The sequence below is a fragment of the Macaca nemestrina genome, chromosome 16 (assembly GCF_043159975.1).
Source record: "Macaca nemestrina isolate mMacNem1 chromosome 16, mMacNem.hap1, whole genome shotgun sequence".
Taxonomy (NCBI): domain Eukaryota; kingdom Metazoa; phylum Chordata; class Mammalia; order Primates; family Cercopithecidae; genus Macaca; species Macaca nemestrina.
Window position 1 is genome coordinate 468,221 of NC_092140.1, and position 15,717 is coordinate 483,937.

General features: G+C 60.2%; 1 protein-coding gene across 3 annotated transcripts in view; it reads right to left on the minus strand.

Moving 5' to 3' along the window:
- Positions 1-244: 244 nt before the first annotated feature.
- Positions 245-15,717, minus strand: part of LOC105485242 (transmembrane protein 255B) — a 45,368-nt gene continuing 29,895 nt past the window's right edge. Inside the window, exons 5-9 of one of the 3 annotated variants that reach the window (XM_071080975.1) lie at positions 14,370-14,450; positions 10,529-10,614; positions 9,539-9,797; positions 6,177-6,320; positions 245-1,572 (exon numbers count right to left, since the gene is read on the minus strand). In XM_071080975.1, coding sequence (XP_070937076.1) covers positions 1,405-1,572; positions 6,177-6,320; positions 9,539-9,797; positions 10,529-10,614; positions 14,370-14,450 — 738 coding nt within the window. In that variant the 3' untranslated portion in view covers positions 245-1,404. The remainder of the gene's footprint in view (positions 1,573-6,176; positions 6,321-9,538; positions 9,798-10,528; positions 10,615-14,369; positions 14,451-15,717) is intronic. The other 2 variants (XM_071080974.1, XM_011747478.3) reach the window with 2 other exon arrangements.

Below are 15,717 nucleotides of genomic sequence, written 5' to 3' on the forward strand. Positions count from 1 at the left end.
GGCTGGGCACCGTCCGTGCGTGGATGTGCGCTGCGGGCCTTCTGCCCAGGAGCACTGAACACAGGTTGAGACCCACCGTCGGGCAGAGGGGGACAGAGGGAGGCTCCCGGGCAGCGGAGGGGGCAGGAGCCTGTGTCTGCATGAGCGTGGCTCCCGTATCTTTTTTCTCCCACACCCAGGACTAGGCAGGGACGAAAGTCCCCGCTCCAGCTGCCAGGCGGGTGCTGTTCCATGAAATAAGCTGGAGACCTCAGACTCACTCAGGAGAAGAGTGGTACTTGTTTACTGCAGACACCGTGGGGCTTTGAAGGGAGGGACGTGAGGCCCTGGGGCGCCAGCTTCCGAGGGGAGAGGGAGTGACTGGGGAAGTGTGAGCAGCCCACAGAGCACAGGCGGCGACTCGGTGTCTTATGGTGCGTCTGAGAAGCAGTGGGATCGCCTCTCGCCTCCCCCGTGTCCCGGGGAGTCCGTGGTTCCTTGAGGATCTGACTTTAGGAATTGAGAGCCTCTCCCCACATCCACTGCTTTTCAAGAGACTCTGGCTACTTTGGGGTGGCGCATCCTGAACTCGAGTCACTGGGGCGCCTGGGACCCACCGGGGACCTGCCTCTTCCCAGGCGCGCTCACCTGTCTCCCCAGGTGTGCCTCGCAGGGCGCATGCTGGGCCCGCGGGGAGCCAGGCTGGTTTCCACAGGGAGCGCTGCGGCCCCAGACCCTGAGCCGAGGGACCGCGAAACACCCTCCTCCACTATCCCCTCCTGAGACACTGCGGTGAGGGAGCCGCCGCGGAAGGACAGCAGAAGTCCAGGTGCCGTAGCTGGGAGACAGCTCAGGGAGAGACCCTCGCGCCAGTGGCCCGGGCAGATTTGCGCCCAGGGCTGGGAAGGATAACTGGGCCCCCAGACTCTGGCAACTCGCAGGCGGTTAGACACAGCGCCGGGCGTGGGAGCCAAAGCGTCGTTCCCTTCCTGGCATATGTCAGGGGCACAGCACGCGGGGCGGGTGGGTCCTGCCCTGCCCTTCTCCAGGACACAGACGCACGCGTGAATGTGTAACGCACAACACACATCCACAAACAGGAACACACACGCAGGGAGGCACGGAGCCGCACCTTCTTTGCAGAATCATAATAGCAGCTAATTAATTAAGGGATGTGAAAACACCAGAACAATCGCTGTCAAAGGAGGAGGCCGGGTGGTGTGAGCAGAGCCTGAGCCGAGGTGTCACCAGCCTGGGTCTGCAGGGCCCCACTCCCTGCCTGGTCCCAGCCTCCCTCACCAGTGTGCCCAGGGAGGGAAGCAGGGGACAGACTTCCGGAACACTCTCCTGGGTTCTCTAGGAGGTTGGCCACAGAAGCGGGATTTCCAGAGGCTGCTTTTTTTTTTCTTTTACTCCACACCTCTCTCAGGGTGCATACGGAGGTGGCTTCTCCCCTGGGGGAAAGTAGGTGGGTACATAGCACGGTGGGGCCTGGCCAGGAAGCCCAGAGCCAGAGCTGCTTGGAGAGGGGGACTGCAGGTCCTCAGACAAAGCCAGGACGGAGGCGGGCGCGACTGGGAAGCGGCTGCAGGGCTGCAATAAACAGAGGGCCCTGGGTTAGCAGGTGAGACCATCCCGTGCTGGACCGCAGGGAAGCCTGACATAGACCAGGGCCACTCACACGTGCACCCCACCCCCACCAGCCCAGGGCCATTCACACGGGGCCCCCCACCACACACACACAGACCCACGGCCATTCACACACCCTCCCCCCACAGACCCAGGGCCATTCACAAGCCCCCCCCCCTACACACACACAGACCCAGGGCCACTCTCAGGCCCCCCTCCCCCACCACAGACCCAAGACCCCTCTCACCAGCCCCCCCCCCCACAGATCCAGGACCGCTGGATGGAGCAGCTCCAGCCCTGGTCACAACAGGAGAGGGTGGCCGGGGCCTCACTGGCACAACCTTGGCTTCCACAGCTGGACGGGGAGGGGGTAGATGCCCCAGGAAGGGTGTGCCCAGACCACATCCCGCTGCCTCGAAGACAGCGAGCCTCTGACCTGACTCCAAAACCGACAGTCAGGGGCCACCAGGCCCAGGGCCCTGGGCTCACCCAACACTTCATATTCAGGAAAGGCCCCACGTATGAACCCCACGCGTCCACACGTCCAGCAGTGTGTGGCCGGTTCAGTGTCACCATGGCTGACTCAGCGGCTCACACACACATCTGGGTGTTGCTGTGGAGGCGTCTTCAGGTGTGATTGACACCCTTGCATACAGCGCCTCAGCCCCCGGACACGGACGGCCCCTCCTCTCCCCTGAAGGCCTTAAGGAAAGAGGCTGCGGTCCCCAGAAGTGGACTGTGCCCCAGCGGCCTGGGCACTCCCGAGGCAGCGTCAGCCTCCCTGGTCCAGCCCGTCCCCTTCCTGTGGCTGTGCACCTGCAGCCCCATGGTGGCCAGCCAGTCATTCAGAATCGATGGATTGATCTCTCTTCACATGTAGGTACCTGTATTCCCCATAGGCTCTGCTTCCCTAGAGAGCCCCGACTAACACACATAGACCCACTCAAGTAATTCTGAGACCGGAAAAGCGAGGAACAGATTTTAAATCGATACATTCTAGCTTTTCTCCAACTGCCAACACACATCTTAATTCTTCCCCCCGCCCTAAATTCTAGGGGCTAAAAAACTCTATCTTGAAATCAAATTTTAAATAAAGCAAACAAACTCCTAAGAAATAACACAGGAAGAGTTTTTTAAACTCCAAGCTACCAGATGTGCTCTATGCTCCTCTTGCCCTGGCCTGCAGGGTCCCATGAGAAGCCAGCTGCCTGTCTGAGCCTTTCCCTGGAGAGCTCTGCACTGCAGACGCCCTGGGAGCTAGCAGGACCTCTGGATCCTGACAGCAGAATTTCTGCACAGGTGTAGGTAAGGCTGAGAATGGGGCCCTTGCTCAGAGGGACTGCGATGTTGAGGCTGACAGCCCAGGCTCATGGGATCCAGTGGCTCAGGGACACCTGCCAACCTCATTTCTTTCTTCCCCCAAAACTCACAGGTTTCTGGCCACAGGCGACAGAGTGAGACACTAGGGAACATTCTCTCAAGTCTGCTGGGAACTCCCAACTTCTAACTCCATAGCACCCACTCTTCTTCACAGCAGATGAGCAGTCAAGGAAACTGAGGGGTAAACCCCAGGACCATGGGGTTTCTCAGAACGACAGAGTACCCCTCCCCCCACCAGGAACACGGAGTAAACCCCCAGGAACACGGAACAAACCCCCAGGACCATGGAACAAACCCTCAGGAACACGGAGTAAACCCCCAGGAACACGGAACAAACCCCCAGGAACACGGAGTAAACCCCCGGGAACCACAGAACAAACCCCAGGACCACATGGTTAACCACTGAACGGACAAGGACAAGCCCCGCCCACAAACAATCTCACAGGGGAAGGGAGGGCACGTTTCTCAGTAATGGGGCAGGAACTCATCCTCTGCTGTGATGCCACATCCTCCCCTGCACTTCATGCCTGGCAAAGCTGCTGGGTGCAAGGTAGGTGGTCTCTTTAAATTGCCCTTTTTATTAACTGCTCAAAACAACCCCCAAGTCACTGTTCCCACCCCCCTCTCCAGTCTCAAGTGGGAGTATTTTCTGCTGCTAACGACTTCCATGGAACACACTGAACATTTTCTCTCCATCTCTGCAGAAGCAGAGCCCCTCCTCTGTTGTTCTTCTGAGGAGCACATGAGCCTCATCTGATTTGCCACCTCTGAAATCCGATGATCAGCGTGTGTATATTAAGCTCTCACACACGCTGGCACAGAGGCTGGCTGGGCCATCCGAGGGCCCCAGGCCTCCCCAGAGGAAGAGGGGAATATCCACCCTTTGTGCAAAGCCAGAGCTCCAGGGTGGATAAGGATGGAGCACCATGGGGATGAAGTGGATCCGCCCTGGCATCCCCCACATCCCATAAGCCCGCGTGTGATGGGGAGGACCACCCCCACATCTGACACCTCCGTGGGGCTCACAGGCAGGGAGGATGCACCTGCCTGAGGGAGTCACCACCCCTTCCCCCCACAAAGCCTCGCTGTCTCCAAGGTCCCAAGTCAGAATGCAAACTTGAAGCCTGGCCCCTCACAGCCAGAGCTTCAGACAGCCAGGCCCCAGCACCAGGGCAGCCCAAACCAGCCCTGGAGCCAGACAAGAGGAAGCGGCTGATGGAACCACGAATTCTCTCTCCTCTGGGGCCCCAAGGGGCGGCGGCTGAAGTTGAGGATGGAAGACAGGCTGGGCCACCCAGGCTGTGCTCTGGGCTGCGAGTTCTTGGCACCTATGTGATTCCAAGTCCAGGTCTGTGCAGAGCCGCTTGGGGAGCACCTGCCAGCCCAGCGTCCCCCGAGATACCCCTGCCCCTGCGGGCCTCCAGGTCTGGGCTTGGCAAACTTCCCACGGGAGACCAGGCGGCCAGAGAGAAGCCCCCAGGACAAGGCTGTGGCCCCGGGGGACACGGTCCCTGCCGTGATGGGGATGTCCCTGGGGCAGGGGCAGGCGGCTTGGGGGAGGATGAAGTTGCCTGTAGCACCATACAGACGCGCCTGCCCACAGGAGAGACCACCGCAGGGTCACTGGCAAAAGCTCCCGCCATCTTCTGACCCTGGGGACCACATCTTCCCCGTCACAGAAATGGAAAACATGCTTCCAGGCCAGACCTCCGGCAAGGGCCTTGTGTTCCCAGGGAGCAGGGCCCCAGCTTCATATTCAAAGTGAGAGAGGAGACTGAGGCACAGGGTGCAGGGATCCCTCCACGAGGAGATGGTGTCAGGCTGGGGCCCTAGTAGTCCCCACTGAGCCCAACAGCTGCCGTGTCCTGGGCAGGACTGAAGGCGGCTGCCCCAAGCAGGCCCTGGACGCCAGGGACCCCCAGCAGCCCCCTCTCCATGAGTGCCGGTTCCCGCTCCCTCCACAGGGTCCCTGGCGCAGGTCCCCGGGGTGAGCTGAGGAGGTCGTGGCTCTCGGGCCAAACCTGAGCCCTGTCTTGGACGTGAGGGTGAGGTGTGTACACGCCTCCCCCGGACGTCACTCTGAGGAATGTCTCTTCCTGCCAACGTCATGGGTTGGGAGCAGGTCTCCTTGCGGAACATCCGAAGACCTGTGTCATGCGTGACTTCAAAACTAACGACCCTCCACGTTCACCCTGCCCTTCCCCGCACAGAAACACATCACGGTGGTGCTTCGATCTGCAGCTTCGTCGGGCTGGGCCTGACACAGCTTTCTCTGCAGAGGCTGCTGTTAACGCACGCAAAATGACCTGCCAGTCAGCCGGGCGTGTGGGCCGTGCCTCCCACCCAGAAAGGAAGCCCAGGTTTATCAGGACCAGGGGTTCTCAACTGTGTCCCCAGGGGGCATGTGGCACATCCAGGCAGGAGGCACAGGGCACGTCTGGAGACAGTTTGGGTTGTGACACTAGCGGCTCCTACATGGCAGAGGCCAGGGCCTGCCAGCACCCCCAGCACCCAGGGTGCCCCAGCACGGCGGGTGGCCAACCCCAAATGCCTGCAGTGCCGAGGTAAGAAACACGGCCCGGTCATTGTAGTGATGCTGGATTATCGGGGTCTGCTTCACCCGTGGCCACAGGACAGAGCTTCGTGGCACAGAAGGCGGTCATGCCCAGGAGTGGAAATGGGACAGGCAGGTAGAGGCCACTGTTCTGCTCGCCTGCCACCGTGGCCTCTCCCTCTGTTGTCTCCAAGGTCAACAGCATCATGTCAGGATGAACCCTATGAGGTCTCCACGTCTACAGGTAAAATGGGGTTGGATTCCGGCAGATCCATATGGCTCCACCTAAATAACCTGGCTGTGCCCCCAGGACGTCCACCAGCAGACACACAGGAGCCTCCACACTGTAGCGGGAGCTGCCCAGGCCTGTGCAGGGCCAGTCCCGGGGTCAGAAGAGCCAGCTGCCGGCAGAGCATGGTGGTGGGTCACCAGGGCCACCTGGTGCAGTCCCCGGCCATACTTGCAGGGACGTTGTGCCCCAACGGCCGGGTTGTTACTGCCCCCCCACCTCCCATCCCTAATTCAGAAGGTGAGGCGGCCGTAAGACCTCATCCCCTCCGACTCCAGCCCCGTCCTGTCCACCCCACTGCCTGCAACCAGCACGTCCAACTCCAGCAGGTGACGCTGGCCCTACCTGAAGGGGCAGAGGGTAGGACGAGCAGGTCGGGACGGGCTCGGGCGTTGGGCGGAAGCCTGCACAGGCCAGGATCTGCTGGGCAGGGTTGTAGAGGGTCTGCGGTGGGACGGCTGGGCCGTAAGCCAGCTGGGACAGAGGCACCTGCCACGGAGAGGAGACGGGCGGTCAACGTGCACCCCCCAGTGGAGGGAGAGGCCATCCAGCCTTCCTAGAAAGCCCAGCACCCCTGACCCCACCTCTCAGGCTGGAGCTAACCCCGGCCCGGCGTGTCTTTACACTCACGTTCTCTACATCTTGGTCCCAGGGCCCTGCCACCTGCCAGTCACACCGGGTGACTGCTTGGCTCAGGCTCTTTTTTATTTAATACTTTTTGGGGAAAAATAGCACTGGTTTCCTTCTCTCCGGGCCCCAGAGTCTGATTTTTCGGCACAGAAGGGTGTAGGTGAGGAAGATCCTCTCAGCATCGGGCTGACAGCTCTCGCTTCCCCAAGCCTGCACCCGACCAGCGCGGGGTTTCTGGGGAATGCAAACAAAACCAAAGCCTTCTAAGCTCCCATCCACACTTCCACTGACCCACTCAGGCAGTCAAAATTATCCAAAGAAGGTGCCAGCTCCAACTCAGGCCCCGGCCGGCCTCATCCCCCACAGAGGGAGGGGCCCACGGCTCACACAAGCTCCAGGGCTTCCAGGGCCAGAAACACGGGGACTGGGCCGAGGGCACCCAGGCCTCGCCTCCCTCCCCACCTTCACACGGGTGCCCCTCCACCTTCCCCAGCCCCCAGCCCTCATCCCCGGGTTCAGCAGCACCCTGGAGGGAAGCCAGGGGAAGATGGCACAGGCAGGGAAGCCAGGCCGGAACTGCTGCAAGGGTCTGGCCACAGTGACGGCCCCGGGCCACGGTGATGACCCCAGGCTGGAGGTGTCCTCAGATAGAAAACAGCGCTGCCTGCACCCCCGGGGCTGGGAGGGAGCCCCCTGCCCAGTGGGCGCTGGAGGGTGGGAAGGGGCAGGGGCTTCTGGGCAGCTGGTCCTTGGTCTACATGTGCAGGAGGCCGTGGTTCTGCCTCAGACCCTGCAGAGAGCAGGGGGGCAGCTGAGGTGGGCCTGGGAGGTAGATGGGCATGGAGGGTCCGTGCTCCATGAGGGAGGAGCAGATTTGAGGTTCTGACAGGTAGAGGGGTGGGGAGGCCTCTGAGCTGGGGGTGGCCTGAGGATGGGGCCAGGGCAAGTGCACAGAAACCAGAGAACACGGGGGCCACGGAGTCACACGTGGAGGAGGCCACGGAGTCACACGTGGAGGCGGCCACGGAGTCACACGTGGAGGAGGCCCGAGAGGCTGGCTCAGCCGCCTGCCCTTGCCGGCAGGTTAAGCACCTCCCATGCACCCGTCACAAGGAATTTGCCCTCGTCTATGGAGAAGGGCCGTCCAGCTTGGTGACAGGTAAGGAAGCATCTTCATTCCTTAACAAAATGTTTAAACAGCAGAATCAATTAAACTCACAAGAGTGCCTGCTTGGTGGGTGTGAAGGTTAGCAAGCCCCCTCCTTGCTCTGCACACCCCTGAGCTTTGGGTTTGAGAAAGATTTCCCGGAGCCAGGGGTGGCTCTGCGTTGTGGGCTGGCCCTTGGGGCATCTCCTGTTCCTGATCCCGCACTCCAGCATTTTATCACCGGCTTTAATGAACACACGAGCCACTTCCGGAAAACCCTGGAAACCCCGGGCCTGTGCGGCGAGCATGGCGCCTGCACCACACGCGCGTTTCTGTGTCCTGTCTACAATCCAGCTGCAGTTCTTCCTAGGGCAGCCACTGAGGGGAGACACTGAGCTGCCGAGGCAGAGAAGCCTGAACCGAGGAGACACCAAAGGCACCCAGAGCCTGCACGATCCCCGGCAGAGACCCTTCCCAACCCCAGACTCCCGCTCCCACCCGGCCCCAGCCCACAGGGGCTGGCCAGCTGTCACTGCAGAGCAAGGACCCTGGGAGGTGCCTGTCTTGTGTTGGTGTGCAGGCGTCGGGGGGCCCAGGGTGGGGCTTGGGGGGCCACTGGGTGGGGAGCCAGAGGGCTGGACCTTGGGATGCCAAGGTCACTCTCAGCTTCACCAGTTTTGTCTGGAAGCACGAAAGTGCTGAGAAAAGGAGAAGCTAGGCCGGGCGCGGTGGCTCAAGCCTGTAATCCCAGCACTTTGGGAGGCCGAGACGGGCGGATCACGAGGTCAGGAGTTCGAGACCATCCTGGATAACACGGTGAAACCCCGTCTCTACTAAAAAATACAAAAAAAAAAACTAGCCGGGCGAGGTGGTGGGCGCCTGTAGTCCCGGCTACTCGGGAGGCTGAGGCAGGAGAATGGCGTAAAAACCCGGGAGGCGGAGCTTGCAGTGAGCTGAGATCCGGCCACTGCACTCCAGCCTGGGCGACATAGCGAGACTCCGTCTCAAAAAAAAAAAAAAAAAAAAAAAAAAGAAAAGGAGAAGCTGAGAAGCAGATGGCAGGAGGGTTCCAAGCTGAGTTACTTTTTAGTTACGGGCAGTCTCTGGGATGAATGGGGCATGGAGAAGCCACTCAGGAGTGCTGTCACTGCCACACTGGGCCGGGTCTGGCCTGCAGGATGTGCGTCTGCCTGGTGCTGCCCGGTCACCTCGCGTGGGTGCAAGAGGGGATGCCCTTCGTCCCTGGGTTGCTGTTTGGATGTTCTCAGGGTGGGGCTCCCTCACTCCTGGCTGCCCCTCCCTTGCAGCTTCTCTGCGAGTTCAGGGGCGGGTTTGCTGGCCACACACCACCAGAACATCTGGTTCGAAACAGGTGCCAGGAGAGGGCAGAGGAGGGAGAAGGGAGAGGACAACCAGCCCAGGCCAGTGGTATCCCTGTGGTTTCCTGGGCGGGCGAGGGTCGGCCTTCCCAGGACAGGTCCAGCCCAACGCCTGCGAGGGGCCCCGTCCCTCCCTCCTCCTGCCCAGGCCGTATGGGTCTCGCCTCTGGGGTCTGTGAAGGCACTGGCCCCGGCCCCAGCCCAGACCTGCCAGTCTGAAGCCCCAGGCAGTTGCTAACGAGGGGAGCTTAGTGCACAAGGGCTGGGCCTCCCTCTTGGGAGCTGAACTTGGTTTCTTGGGGGTGGGTTGTGCCCACCTCAGCAGGGAGGCAAGGATTAAATCAGGTGATTCTTGGGACAGGCTTGGGACAGGATGGCCCCAAGGTGAGTCAGTGCACACCAGCTATCACCCTGACACACCGCTGGCAGACACATGGGCCTCAGTGCCCCATCTGTAAAGTGAGGGCCAGGGATCCCCCAGCCCACCCTGGGGAAATGGACCCGGAGCCTGGCTCCCGGTGAGCAGTGGGGGTCCCGCTGAGGGGCCTCACCATGTCCTTGAAGGCCCCCAGGACGGCAGCGGTGATGATGCCCAGGAACAGGCCCAGGACGTTCAGAACCGCAGAGGCCCAGAGCAGGCGGTACAGGTGCAGCACGTCCTGGCAGCCGCGGACGCCGATGAACTCGTAGTAGGCGGGCGAGGACTCTGGGCTGCACAGAGAGGGCATCGTGGCATCACCACACGAGGCAAGTGACCACCCGCAAGTTAAACTCGTGGTCAGGTGTCCTCTGGACCTGAGCCCTGCAAGGCTGGGGGAGGAAGTCAGGGGTGGAGCCCAGTCAGCACCGGTCCCTGCACTGCTCTGGGGGATCAAACCTACGTTTGATGGGATTGGCCTGTGAGGCTCCCCACCTGGGGCCCACAGTGGCAAAGAGCGACAACTGGGCCTGGCAGGCCAGCCCTCCACCTCAGTGGCCCAGCAGGACGGGTGTCTGAGCCATCTCTGTCTTCACGCCAGGATGGGAAGGCTGTCGGGGTCACAGGCCCCTGTCCCAAGAGGAGGCCGGGCCGGGTTTAAACTCTCGCCCGACACACGGGCTGTGTCCTCTTGGGCAGATCAACCTTTCAGAGCCTCCATCTTTTCATCTGTGAAATGGACTCAATGTCCTTTCCTCATGTAAACATCTAATGAGTACAGGAGACGATGTAGGTGCAGGGGCATGGGGGGTGATGTTGGGAGCAGAAGGATGGGGGCCTTGCCCCTGCAGGCACATACAGGGGTCCCCGGCACCCCTCACCTCCTGCAGGCATAGCTACAGGGGTCCCTGATGCCCCTCACCTCCCTCAGGCCTGGATACGGGGGTCCCCAGCACCCCTCACCTCCCGCAGGCGTGGATACGGGGGTTCCCGGCACCCTTACCTCCCGCAGGCGTGGATACGGGGGTCCCCGGCGCCCTTACCTCCCGCAGGCGTGGATACAGGCTCCCCAGCGCCCCTTACCTCCCGCAGGCGTGGATACGGGGGTTCCCGGCGCCCTCACCTCCCACAGGCGTAGAGGTCACAGCAGTAGCAGGTGTTGCTCCTCACCTTCAGCTGGCACTGGCCGTCCAGGGAGTGACAGGTGACCTGGGGCAGAGAGGCCTTGTCAGGTCACACGCCAGCGTCCACCACCTCACTCACCCCACCAAGGCAGGGCTGCCTTGTGGGAGGTGGCAGCGGCCACTCGGGCCCAGCCAAGCAGCTGCCCCTCCTGACTTTGCCCTGACTCCAGACGCAGGGGCTTGGGGGCTCAGGGGCCAGCACCCTTCCTGCAGGAGTCGGGGCGCAGGCTGGTCCCAGGGGCCGGATAACCGGGGCTCGGAGGACAGGCCTCGTTTCTTTGTGATCCCAGGAGCAGAGGGAAACATCAGGGTGTGTGGGAGGAAGGACAGAGCCCAGGAGGCCCTCGGCATGGGGTGCACAGAAGCCTGAGAGCCCAGAGGGCAGCAGAAGAGGTCCCGTCCCAGGGCGCCCTCCCCCCAGGTCTGAGCACGGGCAGCCTCGGAAGAGATACCTGCCACCTCCACGTGACAGCCTGGAAAGCCCTGGCCATGGGACACCCCCCCAAACACACACACAGAGGACACCTCCCCCCCTACACACACACAGGACACCTACACATACACACACACAGAGGACACCTCCCCCCCTACACACACAGACGCCTCCACACACACACATACACAGGACGCCTCCATTCACACACACACACACAGGATGCCTCCCCACCATATACACACACGGGACGCCTCCCACCTACCCCCCCCACACACAGGATGCCTCCCCCCAACACAAACACACACACAGGACGCCTCCACACACACACACACACACACAGGATGCTTCCACACACACACATATACACACAGAGAACGCTTACCCCCCCCACACACTCACAGGATGCCTCCCTCCCAACAAACATACACACAGGACACAGACACAGACACAGGATGCCTCCACACACACACACACACACAGAGGACGCTTAACCCCCCACACACACACAGGATGCCTCCCCCCAACACAAACACACACACAGGACGCCTCCACACACACACACAGGACACCTACACACACACACACACACACACACACAGAGGACGCTTACCCCCCCACACACACACAGGATGCCTCCCCCCAACACAAACACACACACAGGACACCTCCACACACACACACACACACGACGCCTACACACACACACATACACACACAGGACGCCTCCACACACACACAGACACACACAGGACACCTACACACACATACACACACAGAGGACGCTTACACCCCCCCACACACACACACAGGACGCCTACACACACACACACAGAGGACGCTTACCCCCACACACACACACAGGATGCCTCCCCCCAACACAAACACACACACAGGACGCCTCCCACCTATCCCCCCCCGACACACACACACACAGGATGCCTCCCACCTATCCCCCCCCGACACACACACAGGACGCCTCCCACCTATCCCCCCCCGACACACACACACACACAGGACGCCTCCCACCTATCCCCCCCGACACACACACACACAGGACGCCTCCCACCTATCCCCCCCCCGACACACACACACACAGGATGCCTCCCACCTATCCCCCCCCGACACACACACACACAGGACGCCTCCCCCCACACACACACACAGAGGACGCCTCCCACCTATCCCCCCCCCGACACACACACACACAGGACGCCTCCCCCCGACACACACACACACAGGATGCCTCCCACCTATCCCCCCCCCGACACACACACACACAGGATGCCTCCCACCTATCCCCCCCGACACACACACACACAGGATGCCTCCCACCTACCCCCCCCGACACACACACACACAGGACGCCTCCCACCTATCCCCCCCCGACACACACACACACAGGACGCCTCCCACCTATCCCCCCCCCGACACACACACACACAGGACGCCTCCCACCTATCCCCCCCCCGACACACACACACACAGGATGCCTCCCACCTATCCCCCCCCGACACACACACACAGGACGCCTCCCACCTATCCCCCCCCGACACCCACACACACAGGACGCCTCCCACCTATCCCCCCCCGACACACACACACAGGACGCCTCCCACCTATCCCCCCCGACACACACACACACAGGACGCCTCCCACCTATCCCCCCCGACACACACACACACAGGATGCCTCCCCCCAACACAAACACACACACAGGATGCCTCCCACCTATCCCCCCCGACACACACACACACAGGATGCCTCCCCCCAACACAAACACACACACAGGACGCCTCCCACCTATCCCCCCCCGACACACACACACACAGGAGGCCTCCCACCTATCCCCCCCCGACACACACACAGGACGCCTCCCACCTATCCCCCCCCCGACACACACACACACAGGACGCCTCCCACCTATCCCCCCCCGACACACACACACACAGGAGGCCTCCCACCTATCCCCCCCCGACACACACACAGGAGGCCTCCCACCTATCCCCCCCGACACACACACACACAGGACGCCTCCCACCAATCCCCCCCGGCCGACACACACACACAGGATGCCTCCCACCTATCCCCCCCCGACACACACACACACAGGACGCCTCCCACCTATCCCCCCCGACACACACACACACAGGACGCCTCCCACCTATCCCCCCCGACACACACACACACAGGATGCCTCCCCCCAACACAAACACACACACAGGATGCCTCCCACCTATCCCCCCCGACACACACACACACAGGATGCCTCCCCCCAACACAAACACACACACAGGACGCCTCCCACCTATCCCCCCCCGACACACACACACACAGGAGGCCTCCCACCTATCCCCCCCCGACACACACACAGGACGCCTCCCACCTATCCCCCCCCCGACACACACACACACAGGACGCCTCCCACCTATCCCCCCCCGACACACACACACACAGGAGGCCTCCCACCTATCCCCCCCCGACACACACACAGGAGGCCTCCCACCTATCCCCCCCGACACACACACACACAGGACGCCTCCCACCAATCCCCCCCGGCCGACACACACACACAGGATGCCTCCCACCTATCCCCCCCCGACACACACACACACAGGACGCCTCCCACCTATCCCCCCCCGACACACACACACACAGGACGCCTCCCACCTATCCCCCCCCGACACACACACACACAGGACGCCTCCCAGCAGCTACTGTAGAGTCCCAGACAAGCTGGCAGGTGCTGGCCACAGAGAGGCCTCCAGCTCCGCCTGCTCCTCTGACACATGCTAAGGATGAGAGGCTTCGTTTAGTTGAAGCCAGGAATCCACACAGGGCAAGCTGGAGACACACAGACAGCGCCGTCGCTGAGCTGTGCCCTCGGATGGTCCTGGCGAAGGCGGCAGCCGCCCGCGGGTCATTACTGCCTGCATCTCACTCACCTGGAAAGAGAAATGAGGTCACACTGCCTCCTGCTGTCGGTGGCTCAGGGAAATCCAGAAGTTTCTCGGACACTGTAAACGTATTATCCTTGCTTCTTATTGCAATAATTAAATTAGAAAAGTGCTAATTGGAAGAGCCACACAGAACTGGACACATGAACTCTGAGACTGCTGTGATTTAACAAAGTAAGTCTGGAGCTCTGACTCCAGAGTGAAATACAGCACATAGAAGCATCAAGGCCCAAAACACAGGGGGCACTGACGGCTCACCAGCCGCACGGGAGACCCCCAGGAACTATTAGAATCGAAATACTCAGACCATGCCTATGCACAGGGAAAACCACATGGGGTCAGTGGGGTTAGCGGAGCAAAACCCATGTGAATGTCAGTGCTCCTGCTCACCTCTGTCTGGTAGACGTCGTACAAGTACCCCACCCCACTGGAGTAAAACTGGCACCTTCCCGTGGTGAGGGGCCTCGGTTCCTAGAGAAACAGATAAACACAGATGGAATAAAACAGGTGCCTCCAGGTGGGAGAGGCCAGAGGCAATTTCAGGCCTGTGGGTCTCAGGCTCAGGGCCTCAAGGACCAAGGCCAACACCAACTCGAGCCTCCCAGACAAAACTGAAGACGGGACACTCCACGCTCCCTGCAGAGCAGCTGGGCTGCTGCATCCAGGAGGCCAGACAGCAGAAAGTCCCATGGGAGGGTATCTCGGCTATGCAGGCTTGGCCAACACATATTCTCCATCAGTCAAGGGCAGCAGAAGGGAGACAGGTGCTTGGCCTTTTGAAGGGCATCCCAGCACCCCACACCACAGGTGTTAGGCTCCTGCACCGTTTCATAAAAAAATATTGTCTCTTCTACTAGGAAGGTAGCAGGAAGGATTTCAGACTAATAAACTCATCCCTCCAACCACCCAACCATCCACCCACCCACCCAACCATCCATCCAATCATCCAGTCAATCATCTATGCACCTACCCATTCTTCCTTCCATCCTCCACATCTATCTATTCATTCATCTATCATGTGCCCATCCTTCCATTCATCCACATCCATGCATCCACCCATCTGTCATCCATCCTTCCATCTATCCATCCATCATCCATTATCCATCCTTCTATCCATCATCCATCCTTTTATCCATCCACATCCATCATCCATCCTTCCATTCATCTACATCTATCCAACCACTCATCTGTCATCCATCCATTATCCATCCTTCCATTCATCCACATCCATCTATCCATCCGTCATCCATCCTTCCATCCATCCTTCATTATCCATCCTTTTATGTATCCATCCATCCTTCCATCCACCCACTCATCCATCCATCATCCATCCATCATCCATCCTTCCATTCATCCACATCCATCCATTCACCCATCTGTCATCCATCCTTCCATCTATCCATCCATCATCCATTATCCATCCTTCTATCTATTCATCATCCATCCTTTTATCCATCTACATCCATCATCCATCTTTCCATTCATCTACATCTATCCAACCACTCATCTGTCATCCATGCTTCTATCCATCCATCCATCATCCGTCCATTATCCATCCTTCCATTCATCCACATCCATCTATCCACCCATCTGTCATCCATCCTTCCATCCTTCCATCCATCCACCATTCATTATCCATCCTTTTATGTATCCATCTATCCTTCTATCCATCCACTCATACATCCACTCATACATCCATTATCCACCTTCCATTCATCCACATCCATCCATTCACCCA